This window comes from Megascapheus bottae, chromosome 12 (assembly GCF_031878675.1).
Source record: "Megascapheus bottae isolate mThoBot1 chromosome 12, mThoBot2.hap1, whole genome shotgun sequence".
NCBI classification, from domain to species: domain Eukaryota; kingdom Metazoa; phylum Chordata; class Mammalia; order Rodentia; family Geomyidae; genus Megascapheus; species Megascapheus bottae.
The window spans coordinates 41,111,340-41,124,869 of record NC_143520.1 but is presented as its reverse complement, the minus strand read 5'-3'; the positions used below and the strand labels follow the sequence as shown (position 1 = coordinate 41,124,869).

The 13,530-nt window shown below is 38.9% G+C and overlaps 1 protein-coding gene across 1 annotated transcript in view; it reads right to left on the bottom strand.

Annotated features, from left to right (window-relative positions):
- Positions 1 to 323: 323 nt before the first annotated feature.
- The window catches only part of Map3k19 (mitogen-activated protein kinase kinase kinase 19), a 53,052-nt gene continuing 39,845 nt past the window's right edge, over positions 324 to 13,530 (bottom strand). Inside the window, exons 10-13 of the mRNA XM_090343134.1 lie at positions 9,374 to 11,791; positions 6,578 to 6,724; positions 4,634 to 5,331; positions 324 to 813 (exon numbers count right to left, since the gene is read on the bottom strand). Of these exons, the coding sequence (XP_090199260.1) occupies positions 747 to 813; positions 4,634 to 5,331; positions 6,578 to 6,724; positions 9,374 to 11,791 (3,330 nt within the window). The 3' untranslated portion in view covers positions 324 to 746. The remainder of the gene's footprint in view (positions 814 to 4,633; positions 5,332 to 6,577; positions 6,725 to 9,373; positions 11,792 to 13,530) is intronic.

Sequence of the window (13,530 nt, the reverse complement as noted above, 5' to 3'; positions counted from 1 at the left end):
AGATGAGAAAGATAAATCAGAGGACAAACAATAGAAAAGTACTTGCAGAGAAAAACAAACAGGCATGTGCTCAACCCAGACAGAGGTGAGTAAGAACCATCTTACTCCTGCAGAAACACATTTTAGATCTAGTCATAGCCTAGAAAAGATCCAATTCAAAATCCCAGACACACACAAAATATCTAACTGGCAAGCCAATGCAGTTACCTACTTTGGTCCTTGCGTCTGGTAAGAGAAGAATTCAGGCAAGATGCAAAATGTAGTAACCAATAAGGAAGTTTATTAGGAAAGGAATACATATTCAGTAGACAGAATGTAGGTCATCTCTGAGGTTAGAGTAACTACAAAATCATTTCTAAACTAATGGCATTGAAACTGAGAAGCCAAAAAAAGGGAGGAAATGTCATATAACTAATGGCATTGAAACTGAGAAGCCAAAAAAAGGGAGGAAATGTCATATAAAGCAATATAAATTGAAGTTCTTAGAGAATGAAAAACTGTAAACATTGGAATGGGGGAGTTGTTGATATTTTTTATCACTAAATAATTGCTGAGGAACAATTATGCCTGAAGCTTGAGGGCACTGATATGCAACTAAACTTTGTAAATGACACTGCAGGATCTGGTTAAGTTGGATTATATTGCATATCCAGTAGGAAAGCAAAGGCCCTTTAACCATCATTCCCCACAATGAAGCAATAAGGGAGCATCTCCAGTGAGCCTGGGAAGAAAGTCTTGATGTATGTTCAGGGACTTCTCTTCAGGAAGGAGTGTTTCAGGAGTTGGAGAGCAGAAGGTCGCTCATGTTGATCCCTAAGAAGTGGAAAATAATGTTAGAGCAGTCATGTGACTGCAACAAGATCTAAAAGATCTCAAAGATGAAGTAAAACTTAGAGATTACCTTACTGAATACTTATTTGTTAAACATGACATTTGAAATATGATATAAAAATCAATGTTAATAAATTCTTTAATTAACAAAAGATGAAGTAAAACCAGATAGCTCAATGTACCTAGTCTAAATCCCAACTCATTTTCTCCGTCATTCAACTATTCTTCAGTAACAAAAGGCTAACAAACATAACTAATTTGAGACAAAGACACTGGAGAACACATGGCTACTGAAATTATAAAGCCATACTTTTCCATGAAATTTTTGTTCAATTGGAGGCAGAATTTATACACATTTATTTCATTCTTTTTAGTGTTACTGTGTGATAAAAAGTTCACTTATCACCAAATTTACTTTTAAAATTTTAAGGCACTGGGTGGGATTAGTGGAACACATTGTAAACATGTGTGGGAATGTAACAATAAAATCCACCTCTGTATAACTAATGTAAGCTATTAAAAATACAGATAAAAACTTTAAAATCAGGGCACTATGTACTGGAGGTATGGTCCAAGAGGCAAGAGAATGCTTGCCTAGTCTACTCCAGGGCCTCAGTTCAACCCTTAGTGTGGCCCCCGACAAACATAGATCATTAGAATTTCAAATTGTATAGATTTTTTAAATGACATTTAGGTAGGCTCTGGTGGCTTATGTCTGTAATTCTAGCTACTTAGGAGGCTGAGATCTGAGGACTGTGGTTTAAGCCAGCTTGGACATGAAAGTCCATAAGACTCCAATTAACTTTCCAAAAAAGCCAGAAGTAGAGTGGTGGCTCAAGTGGTAGAGTGCTAGCTTTGAGCAATAGAAGCTCAGGGACAGTGCCCAGGAGCAGCCAGAAAAAAAATCAATATTTAAATGTGCTTTATTAGTTAATTAAAATAACTCCACTTTGGACACGCTCAGATACATAAAAAGGAGTTCTTTGTTTTATTGTTTCTGTTTTTCTTCAAGAGTAAAGACTTTAAAAATATATGTCAGTTAATTGAGGAAACAATAGTTTTTGTGACCTGTTCCTTAATTTCTTTTAATTATCTTTTGGTAATTTGAGCAGCAAAATGACATTTTCCAAGTGAAAATAGAAAATACTTTTACACTTTTTTTTTACACTTTTACTTTTTTGTGGTATTGAGGAATCAAACTCAGAGCTTCATGCATTCTAGGCAAGCACTTTACCACTAAGCCACATTCCCAGCCTACATGTATTTTTAATATAGCATTCCAGATTCTATCTGGAAATCCTTTTTCCTACTTTCCAAGAATGCAGACATCCTCCTTCAAAAATCTTTCCCTTGCTATCTATTAGCCATACTATCTTTGTTATTCCTGCTAAATGTCTCTAACATGTTCAATTCTTGTGACCTTTTCTTTCAATGTTTATTATTTCCTTAATCACAAATAGCATTGGGACCACTACTATATAGAAAGTTCCATCTTGAACTCAGTGATAGTTAATGAGCTTAGTCTCCTTTTTTTATGGGATATTTGGAATACTTATTTCCTATACCCTAAACTATCTCAGTTTAGATTCACCCACCTTAGAGCAATACTTTCTCTCCCTTTTCAACTTTCTTTCTTTAGTTACATCCTAAATCTTCCTTATAAGCATTTTCATCAGCTTTCTGATTTTTTCATAACTATAGTTGTTGAGCTTAACCATGATTTGGGAGAAGTAGTGCTGGGGATTGAACCCAGGGTCTCATGCATGCAAACCACATGTGCTACCAAGGTAATTTTAAATACATACCTACAACCTTAATTGCTTTGCTGAGCTCCACTCAAGTAGATGCAAGGGAGAGTGTTTTACTTCCTTCCCTTTCCTCTCTCATGATTGCTATTTCGCCCATTATCCAGAGTCATAAAACCCTACCATCTTTCTCCACTATCAAGCACAAACTCAATTTTTTCTTCATGGCAGTCTTTATCCTAAATCCTTTGCAGTGCTCAGCTCTCTCACTGCCTCTGCAACAAAAATAAATTTCTTGGCCTAACTTCTCAGAACTTTCAGACTGTCCAGAGCAGTATGTCTATTCATGATATGCACACTGTGTTCCCAAGTTCTTTTTGTTGTTCTGTCTAGCCTTGCTCCTGATCTATATCTGATCCTTTCTATTTCTAAGTCTTTACAAGTGTCTCATGTTGGGTGTTGGTGGATCACACTTGTAATTCTAGTTACTTGGGAGGCTGATAATAAGAGAATCATGGTTTGAGGCTAGCCTGGCAGAAAACTTTGGGAAACTCATACCTGGAGCAGTGGCATATGACAGTCATACCAAGTTATATGTGTAGCTGACAATAGGAGGATGTAGTTTCCTGGCCAGCTCCAGATGAAAAGGCCTTTAAACCTCTGTTTGCATAGAGAGAATTTAGACACAGTAGTATATTCCTGTCATATTGACAAGGACAGGAAATCTAAAGTAGGTAGATCTTAGTTCTGACATGTATGTGAGGGAAGGATGTGAAGGCTATCCTAAAAATAAACAGTAAAGAACAGGGTTAGAAGTGTGCTTCAGTCATCTCACACTAATATTGGTCCATAGGAGATCGCCAATGGCACTGCATCCCTGTTGCAGAGTTTGAGAGGTTGAGTAGCTCTGTACCTGGTGCTCTCTGTTCACAAAATCTACACTGGAACACCTGAGATGTGTCAACATCTAGAGATCCTTAGAACTCCCCTCCCTGTTAGAAAGGATGGAGAAATCTTGAAATCAACCAGGCAAACATACACATGTGCTGGAAGAGTGAGATATAGAGACAAAACAGAAAGCACATTTCTTGGAAGACATTGAGCTTTCTGGTTTCTTTCACTCATGCAGAAAGGCAAAGTAAAAACTCTTGGAATTGAAGATTGCCCTATGTACATGATACATGCTGGGATATGAGTTTTTCATGTAAGGGTATAAAATACACTTCATTCAAAGACAGGAATTTGAGTTTTGAGTGTTGAGAATTACTTTCCTCACTAGGTAGGTAGGTTTTTAGGATGTTCTGCCCCATCCTTAAATAATGAGTAGACTCCAGGGCTCACACACACACACACACACACACACACACACACACACACACACTTTAATCATAACCATCTCTGCTTATATGTTTTATCTAATCTTTATTATCTTATTTTGCTAGGAGAAAACACTACAGCTGAGCGATACCCTCAACCTTGTTTTAGTTTTAGATTAAAAATTCATATGACTAGATGGTACCTAGCTAAAATTTTGGAAAATACACTATTGTTAATCTCTATAGCTCCTATAGCTATCACATTTCTATTCCATAGATAATAAGAAAGAATGAAAAGGGGAAACAGGCTGTTTACAAGGGTCTTTCTGCTTCCCAAATACTCTAGTACTTGGTGCTTGGGATTTCTTCTTTTTGTTCAAAATATTTTCCATTCCTTTAAATGCAAAGCAATACCTCTTCATGGAAGCATTCCCTGGTAAGGTGTTCCACTGGTAAATAACTGAATCTTTAGGAAATTTTGTAAACCATTGATTTTGGATATGATTGTGAGGACCTTATAAGGCATTTAATTGGAGTATACTTACCCTCTTACACCCTGATACATTAAATGAACACAAATACAATCAACCAATATGGTCAGTGTGATTACTTTCAGCACAACTCACTCCTTATTTGATGTCTTTACTGAAACAGAGACTTTCATAGGCTACAAATTACAAGGGGCAGTACCAGCTACTTGGAATTTTTGGCCATTTATTCTCCCCCAGCTTTGTTTCTTACCTGGTCAGACACATGCGCACAAAGTCGACTGCATGTTGGGAGAAGTGGTCTGGTAAAGGAGGCATGAGCCCTCTGTGGGCTCCGATGTAAAACATGGCTGCCATCCTATCCATGGAAGCTAATGGCGGCTTCCCTGTGGCCATCTCAAACACAGTGCAGCCAATGCTCCAGATATCTGATTTCCTTCCATAGCCAGACTCATTGATGACTTCTGGGGCCATCCAATAGGGTGTTCCATGCATGGACTTTAGCATATCACTGTGGGTGCCATTTAAGCCTGCCCAAGCCAAACGCTTGGCACAACCAAAATCAATCAGCTTTATTATCCCAGTTGGCATGAGCATAACATTATTTCCTTTGATGTCTCGATGTACCACACAGTTCTCATGGAGATAAGCAACACCTTGAAGGATTTGTTTTGTATACTTACAGAACACCATTTCAGGCAATGGCCCAAAACGGTTTATAATACTAGAGATTGAGCCTCCAGGAACAAATTCCATGAAAATGCTTACAGTGTTCTCTTCCAAGCATGTACCCAAATAGGCCACAATGTTAACATGTTTCAGTGCTTTAAGCAAATCTACTTCTTCCTGTAGTTTCCGATACTCCTTTTCAGTAGCCAATTTATCAGAGGCATCCAAAGCTACTTGTTTTACAGCTATTAGCTGTCCCTGGCTAGTGAGGCCACAATACACCTAGAAACAAAAAAATACCTTATTACTAAATTTAAATTACTTGAGGATATGTTTGCGGAATTCTGCATGTGACATTTGACATTCCCTTTTTCTCTAAGTTGATCCATCCCCAACTAAATACAACATATTTAGGAAGTTATGTGTTTCATTGGAACCAAGATGGGCATGAGTAAGCAGCATGATGAATAGATATCATATTGGCTTTGAATCAAGTAGGTTGGATTGGATAAATTCTGGTTTCACCATTCTTCAGCATATGTTTTAGAGTAAGTGCATAATCTTTTTTATTTTTTTCTCATCTGTAAGATTTAGGTGACAAGGGGCCAGGAGTTTGGCCTAGTGGTAGAGCGCTTGCCTAGCATGCACAAAGACCTGGGTTTAATTCCTCGGTACCACATATATAGAAAAAAGCCGGAAGCTGTGCTGAGGCTCAAGTGGTAGAGCTCTAGCCTTGAGAAAGTCCAAGGACAATGCTCATGCCCTGAGCTCAAGCCCAGGACTGGCAAAAACAAATTTAGGTAATGAATATTTGCCTCATAGATTTCTGTGGTGACTACATTAGATGGTAGCTTGGGAAGACATCTCACCAAATAAATGAAACTGGGTGAGGTTAGATCTACAGCTCCCTGAAGAAAGAAGAAGATGGGTGCTGGCCAGCCTCCTTATGATGTGATATCACTGGTTTTATGTCTTCTACTTTCTCACTGAAATGTTGCCCCACTATAAATACATGGACCTTATTAGTTTTTTTCTCTTTCCCAATCTTTGTAAATACTTCCTAGATTACCAAGATTTTAGATGGTCTTTTTCAATGCACCAAACACAAGGAACATCTTTGGGTTTTTCTACACTGCAATGATTCTCCCACCTTTCCAGTGGCATATGCAGCTACCAAAGGAAGAGCGTTCCTCCCCATGGAGTGCAAACCTGAAATAATGAGAAGCCAGGAATTCAATGGCCATTGTGCCCACATGGAGCCTGAGAACAAGAGCCAGTCTGTGAGAGACCAGATCCTAATGACGTGGTTAGTTCCTTAAGCCACCTGTTACCAAAGCTAGATCAGCTCCTTTCAGATTCATAAAATCATAAACGTCTTTTTCCTCAGAACAATTTGGGTTTTCTGTTACTCTAGATGAAAAGAGTTTTAAGTAAAGATATGGACAAAGGGAGTATAGGGAGAATGCATAGAGAAGAAACAGTGAGAAGGCAGAAAAAATGGTCATTTCGAGATTCCAGGTTAACTTACTGTGCCATAGGCTCCTTTTCCAAGGATCTCACCCTTAGTCCACAGAATAGCTTCTTCATGCTTTAAACTATTTTCAGAAAATGTCTTCCTTTCAATTGAGTTGAGAAACTCTTCCCTGTCATTTATCCTGAACCCACTGTTATACCTCTGGAGAAAACAGACAAAAGGATAACCACAAAACTTTTGAGTCATTGAGATGGACAGTGTGATATCCTTATTTCCTTTATTTATCATTTTTTTTGCCAGTTCTGGGACTTGAACTCAGGATCTTAACACTGTCTTTGGATTTTCTCAAGGCCAGAGCTCTACCACTTGAGCAACAGCACCACTTCCAGCTTTTTCTATGTATGTGGTACTGAGGAATCAAACCCAGGTCTTCAGCACTCTACCATTAGGCCAAACTCCTGACTGATATTTCTTATTTTCAAATGTACTGGTTTGTTGCTCATGGGTAACTACTAGACACACAGTTTTGCCAAAAATGATAGAGAAGTGCACATTAGCTGTACACTTCATAAGTTCGTAAGTACACTTCATAAGTACACCCTAAGTTGTACACTTATAGATTGCACACATGTTGGAGTCACGCTTTTTTTTTTTTTTTTTGGTTGATCATGGCTTATACTCTGGGCCTGGGCACTAACCCTGAGCTCTTCAGCTCAAGGCTACCGCCCCACCTCTTGAGCCACAGCGCCATTTCCAGTTTTCTAGTGGTTAATTGGAGATAAGAATCTCACATTCTTTAGTGACCAGGCTGGCTTTGAATCACGATCCGCATACCTCAGCCTCTTGAGTGGCTAGGATTACAGGTGAGAGCCATCACACCTGGCTTGGAGTTACATTTTTCATTGCATATTTTGTAGGAAGATGAATATCAGCTTTTAAACTTCTTGTCCACTTCCAGTTTAGGACCAATTAAATAAAGAAAGCTACATTTCCAGCCCCACTGAATCATAGATTACACCACTCCTACTTAACCTACCACACCTTCCCAGCATCCCAGGACTTGCAGGGGAAAAAAAAAAGAAGGCTGAGATTATTGAAATCATGATTCAGGGCCAGCATGGTGGGTAAAAATTTTAAAAAAACAACCCCAAAACAAAACACTCACCTCCATACAGAGCTAGACAGTGGTGGATGGCTTATCCTTGCTTAGAGGAAAGCCTAACACAGGTGGGTTGCACCCTGGTATATCCACAGACAAGAAGAGACCCTATCTAAAAAATAATGAGCAAAGCTGGGCATCAGAGACTCAGGCCTGTAATTTTAGCTATTTGGAAGGCTGCTCAGGATCACAGTTTGAAGTTAGTCCAGGCAGAAAAGTTCATGAGAGTTCATTGCAGCACTATTTACCATAGCAAAGATATGAAACCAACCCAGATATCCCTCAGTTGATGAGTGGATCAACAAGATGTGGTATTTATACACAATGCAATTCTATGCTGCTGTCAGAAAGAATGACATCGCCCCATTGGTAAGGAAATAGAAAGACTTAGAAAAAAATCATATTAAGTGAAGAAAGCCAGACTCAAAGGAACATAGGCTCAATGGTTTCCCTCATTTGTCATAATCAGTAGAAACCTTGGGCTCTCCTAGCAGAGATTTACAATAGAACAAAGCCTAGATACATAAGGCCATATAGTATGACACTAAATGAAAGGACCTTCGGGATAAAGAAACAAAAGCCATATAATGAGTGATTGTTGTCCTTAATGTACTATGCTATCTCCCATCTCTTTTGCTGTCCCTTGGTTATCTCATATTGGTACAGTATTTCACCTGGTTATCTGATATATTGTATATATGCATATTTGGTTATTTGAAATCAGATAGGGAAGGAAGGAAAACAAGATGAGGGGCGGGGATGGGGGAGAAAAATGGGGACCAAGACATGAGAAAGGCTATCAATGTTTGTGAAGTAATGCACCTTGTATCTGGTGAATATAATGTAACCCTTCTATTAATTACAATAAAAATATATGGAAAAAAAGAAAAATTCATGAGACTCCACCTCCAAAATAACCAAAGAGCAAGGCTGAAGGTATGGCTCAAGTGATAGAGCACCAGTAATAGAGCACCAGACTTGCAAGCTTTGAGGCTCTGAGAGTTTTTCTTTCCAAGAGAAACAAGAAAAGATGTCTTCCCAAACATATCCACATTGGAATAGTCTTTGTACCCACTCTACCATGCTAATCAAAATACTTTTTTTTTGCAAGACTAGTTTATGCCACCTTGAGAAACAAAAGCTGTGTCTTACACGTCACTATTTCCTAGTTTGAATCCAGGGCCAGAAATACAGTGGGCATTTTGATAATATTTTCATACATTGAACCACCTGGAAGAAATAATTAGGTATAGGGAATCTCTGAGAAATATGCCTTTCTTGTTTGCTGAAGAATGTAATGGGCAGGAGCATATCATTTCCATCTCACCCAAGACCTCGAACAAAGTTTAACTTGCAACTTTCTTTGCTCGCCGTTGCAAATTATCTGCTTTTGACTGAAACATTATAACTCAGTAAAATATTGGTATTTAAATAATTTTGCTATATTAATTTACCCCAGATGATTTCAATACAAGACAAGCTAGCTAAATCTCAGAAAAAAAGGCAGCCTGGTAAAGTCATCTAAGCCTGGAAGTGACGAGATCTGCATTCCAATCTTGCAACCAAACTCTGAGACCTTGAAGAAACCAAATTATTTAGGGTTTATGATTCCTCACTTGAAAATAAGGGATTTGAACCAGATTGTCTCTGAGGTGCCTTCTTCCTGAATCTCTGACTTTAATTATACCAACCTGCATTTTGACCTTTGTTGTCTCTTTGCCCAATTCCTTGGTAGTATTTCCTCTCCTATTGAAGACAAAGTTTAAGCTTTCAGAATCTGTTTCATTTGCCATTATTTGGCAAGCGCTGTTATCTTTCTCATCAAGAGCTAATAGTTCTGCAGCTAGACAACCTAATAATTCATCTGTCAATTCTTCATTATTTAATGAGTCCAGAATTTCTGGGGAAATAGAATTTTCATCATTTAAAGTTTTTCCAAATGTTTGATATGTGATTGATTTATGTGATAAACTATCACCATCCAAAGAATGTGCCCAATGTGGATATGTTTGGGAAGACATCTTTTCTTGTTTCTCTTGGAAAGAGAAACTCATATGAGCTTTAGGATTATCTGGAACACTCTCAAATTCTAGATAATCCATTAACATTTGACTGCTGTTTATTTTCTCAAGAGGTGTTGTATCTTGCTTTTCCTGCAGTATATGCTTGCTAGAACTCTTGTCACTGGGCATAGCCCAGCTGTCTTCTGAAAGAACTACAGGGATCTGGTGATGGAGTTCTTCAAGTTCTTGCAGATCTCTGAGACTTGGGGTGAGTACTTGATTGTTGGAAATGTCTCCTTCATCCATAGACTCGTCTACCAAGATCTCTTCAACAATAGGTAAGTTTGGCATAAGATGGAATTCATTCTGCTTAGGATTCTTCTCAGAAACCTGGGCCAGATTCATCGATTGAACTTCATCTTGGATGGACAGAAAGTCATTTTGTGATGGTTTCATCTGCCAATCTGGTTCTGGAATACCATTTTCAACATCTTCTAGGTCACTATCTACAACTTTGCAACCTTTCCCTTTAGGAATTAAACTTTTCTGCTTCTGTTTAAGACCAAGTGCAGGTTTTGGGGGTTTACTATGTGGTCTTTTCTGAGAAAGTCTGATTTTGCTATTGTTGCTTTGTTCACTGTGTGAAGATGAAGATCGACATTTGCTGGTGATACGTCTGCTGGATGGAACAGAACGGATCTCATGCCTTTCGGCCTCCCGCATATGGCAATAGACAGGAGTCCCAAACATTTCATAAATTCCAGGTCCATTTGCAGCTGAATTGATTTCTTTGAACATGTCACTATATTTAAGATCCAGGTAATGTAATCTGGGTTCTGTTGATGAAACAGAGAGAGGAACACATGGTGGTTTTTCTCCTGGATTCTTACAAATGCATGGAAATGATTGCTTTTTAGATTTCTGTGTCCAATAAGGTAATTGCTTCTTTTCTATCTGTGGCATTCTCCTTTGATACTTGGATGATTGCCTGGCTTTGGGGTCCACCAGCTCCAAAGCAGGGAACACTTGAGTTTTTATGCTAGTTTTATGCAGATTAGACTTAGTGGAAGTTTGAATGGATATCATGAAATTCTGAGGTATCCTGTTACTTGTCTTGGTCTTTGAATCCAACTTACTTCTGTGGGTAGTCATCTTAGGTTTGTTGTTTTCTTGGTGCATGTTGAAGTCGTTGTTAGGAACAATGTTCTTTCTTTTCTGGAGGCTTGGTTTGACTACCACTGGTGCCTTGGGCATTTCATCTCCAGGGAAAATGATGGGGATAAGAGGCAGCATCCCATTCATTTCTGGTTTGTTTGCTTCAGCTTTTGATATTTTTATGGTTGTTCCCATGTTGGGATGACCTTCTGTGTGATGTTCATTGGGACGATCAGAAACCACATTTGTGAAGTCTTTAAGTATAGTAATGTCTCCTAACATATCCTCTGGTTCCATTTTTCCTCCTGTAGAACTGCTTTCTAAATGGGGATTATCATTTCTAGTCACTTTCTCTTCACTTGGAGTTACTTCAGAGTGCTGGGCCTCTTGGGGCTTGCTTGGGATGGTACACAATATTTCTGAATCCTGATCATTCTTTCTGGCCGATGAGCCCTCTTTCTTTCTCCATGACAGACACAGAGAGTTCTCTTTTGTTTTTTTCATTTCACCATCATGATATTCAGTATCCAGTACCTTATCTTCAGAAATATTCCCATCCTTAAAATGGTCAAAGGACACTAAAGACTGTCCTGTTTCAAAATGAGAGGCTTTGATTATGTCCCATCCTTCTATTTCCTTGGATTTCCAGTTCTCCTCCACATCCAAGTGTTTTCTGTGATGGTTAGTCTTCCCAAAGGAACACATGTTTCTGGACCAAATGGATCTATCAGAAGGCCTGGGTGTCTGATTCACCAGCCCCTTCAGCGGGGCTTTCTGCTGCTGGTTTGCTGTAGTAAACTCACATGAGTAACTAACAAGTTCTAAGAGGTTAGGTTCAGAGGATATGAGACTTGCTATGTTCTTTTCTCTTTCTCTTGGAAACTTGTGACTTTGGGGAACAGTGAGCACACCAGATCTCAAGGGCACAAGTGACACTGGTGGCAGAGGGAACTAAAACAGAAAAAAAAAAAGGTGAGACATGCACAAACATGCAAATACTGTATCACATTAACTGGCTTAGAGCCATCTGAAATTCTGTTTTCTTAAGGTAAACCATTAAAACACAAAGCTCTATCTGTCTATTTATCTGCCTATCATCTATCTACGTATCTATTTTGTGGTGCTGGAGATATATCTCAGAACCTTCCTTGCACATGCTAGGCAAACATTCTACCATTGAACAATATTAACAGTTTTTTCTTTTTTTTTTTACTTTTTTTTTTGGCCAGTCCTGGGGCTTGAACTCAGGGTCTGAGCACTGTCCTTGTGCTATCCCAAGGCTAGAGCTCTACCACTTAAGCCACAGCACCACTTTTGGCCTTTTCTGTGTATGTGGTACCGAGGAATTGAACCCTGGTCTTGGTACATGCTTGACAATCTACCACTAGGCTGAACTTTTTTTTTTTGAGGTAGGGTCTCACCATGCAGTCCAGGCTAGTCTCTAACTTAAGATCCTTTTGTCTCTGCCTCTCCAGTGCTGGAATTAAAAGAGTAAATGACCACATCTGACTTTTTCAAACCAAAGTCTCAGGCTGCAAGTGTGGCTCATTGGTACAACAGGTGCTTAGCATGAGGTCCCAGAGTCATTCCTCAGCACCGAAATGTGAAGAACATATAACCAGCTAAAATCTCATTTGTTTTTAAAAGCAGAATAAAACACGTAAGAGTGAAATTAGGCCCAATGACTCATAGTTATCTATTTTAAATGGAGGGTCTATAGTGTAAATGTTAATAGTTTAAAATGAGAGATATTTATTGTTTTATCTCTTTTCCTGAGTTTTAAACTCAGAGGTTCAAGCTTGATAGGCAAGCACTTTACCACCAAGCCATGCTTCCAGTTGTTTTATGAGTTTCTTTTTTGTTTGTTTGGGGGGCTTGAACTCAGTGCCTGGGAGCTGTCCTTGAGCTTCTTTGTGTTCAAGACTAGTGCTCTATCACTTGAGCCACAGCACCATTTCTGGGTTTTGAGTGGTTAATTGAACATACAAGTCTCATGGGCTGGCTTCTTCCCATGCTGGCTTTGAACCAAGATCCTCAGATGTCATCTTCCTTAATAGCTCGGATTACAGGCACGAGCCATCAGCTCCCAGCTGAGCTCATAATTTTTTTCATACAGACAGGGTCTTGCTTTTTGTGTAGGCTTGATATGACCCACCTATTTTAGGGTCCCTATCATATCTGGGATGACAGCCAAATGCCATTACACCCTACTGTTAACAAGAAGGTCTCATGTACTCTGCACTAGCCTTGATTTTTCCCTATCTCAGCCTCTCAAGTAGCTAGGATTACAAGTATGAACCATAGTATCTTGCTGCTGCTTCTTTTCCTCTTCCTCCTCCTCCTCCTTCTCCTCCTCCTCCTCCTCCTCCTCTTCTTCTTCTTTTTAAAAGAGGCCATCCTGACAGTAGTTTAAAGTGCTGTTACAGATGCAGCACTAACAATACTACTATTGAAGAATGCAGTTTGAATCTGGAACAAAAATATTCATCATCTCTTCCTTTACATGTGAAAGTTAACAGCCCTAATGGCTATTTTCAACTATTTTCTTTCCTATTTTATTCCAATTGTTTTCATCAATATACTGTATTTAAACTCAGAGCCTTGCACTCTGATAAAGGGGTGCTCTATCACTTGAGTCATAGTTCCAATCCTTCTTGCTTATTTTTCAGATAGGTGTTGAGTTTTTGCTT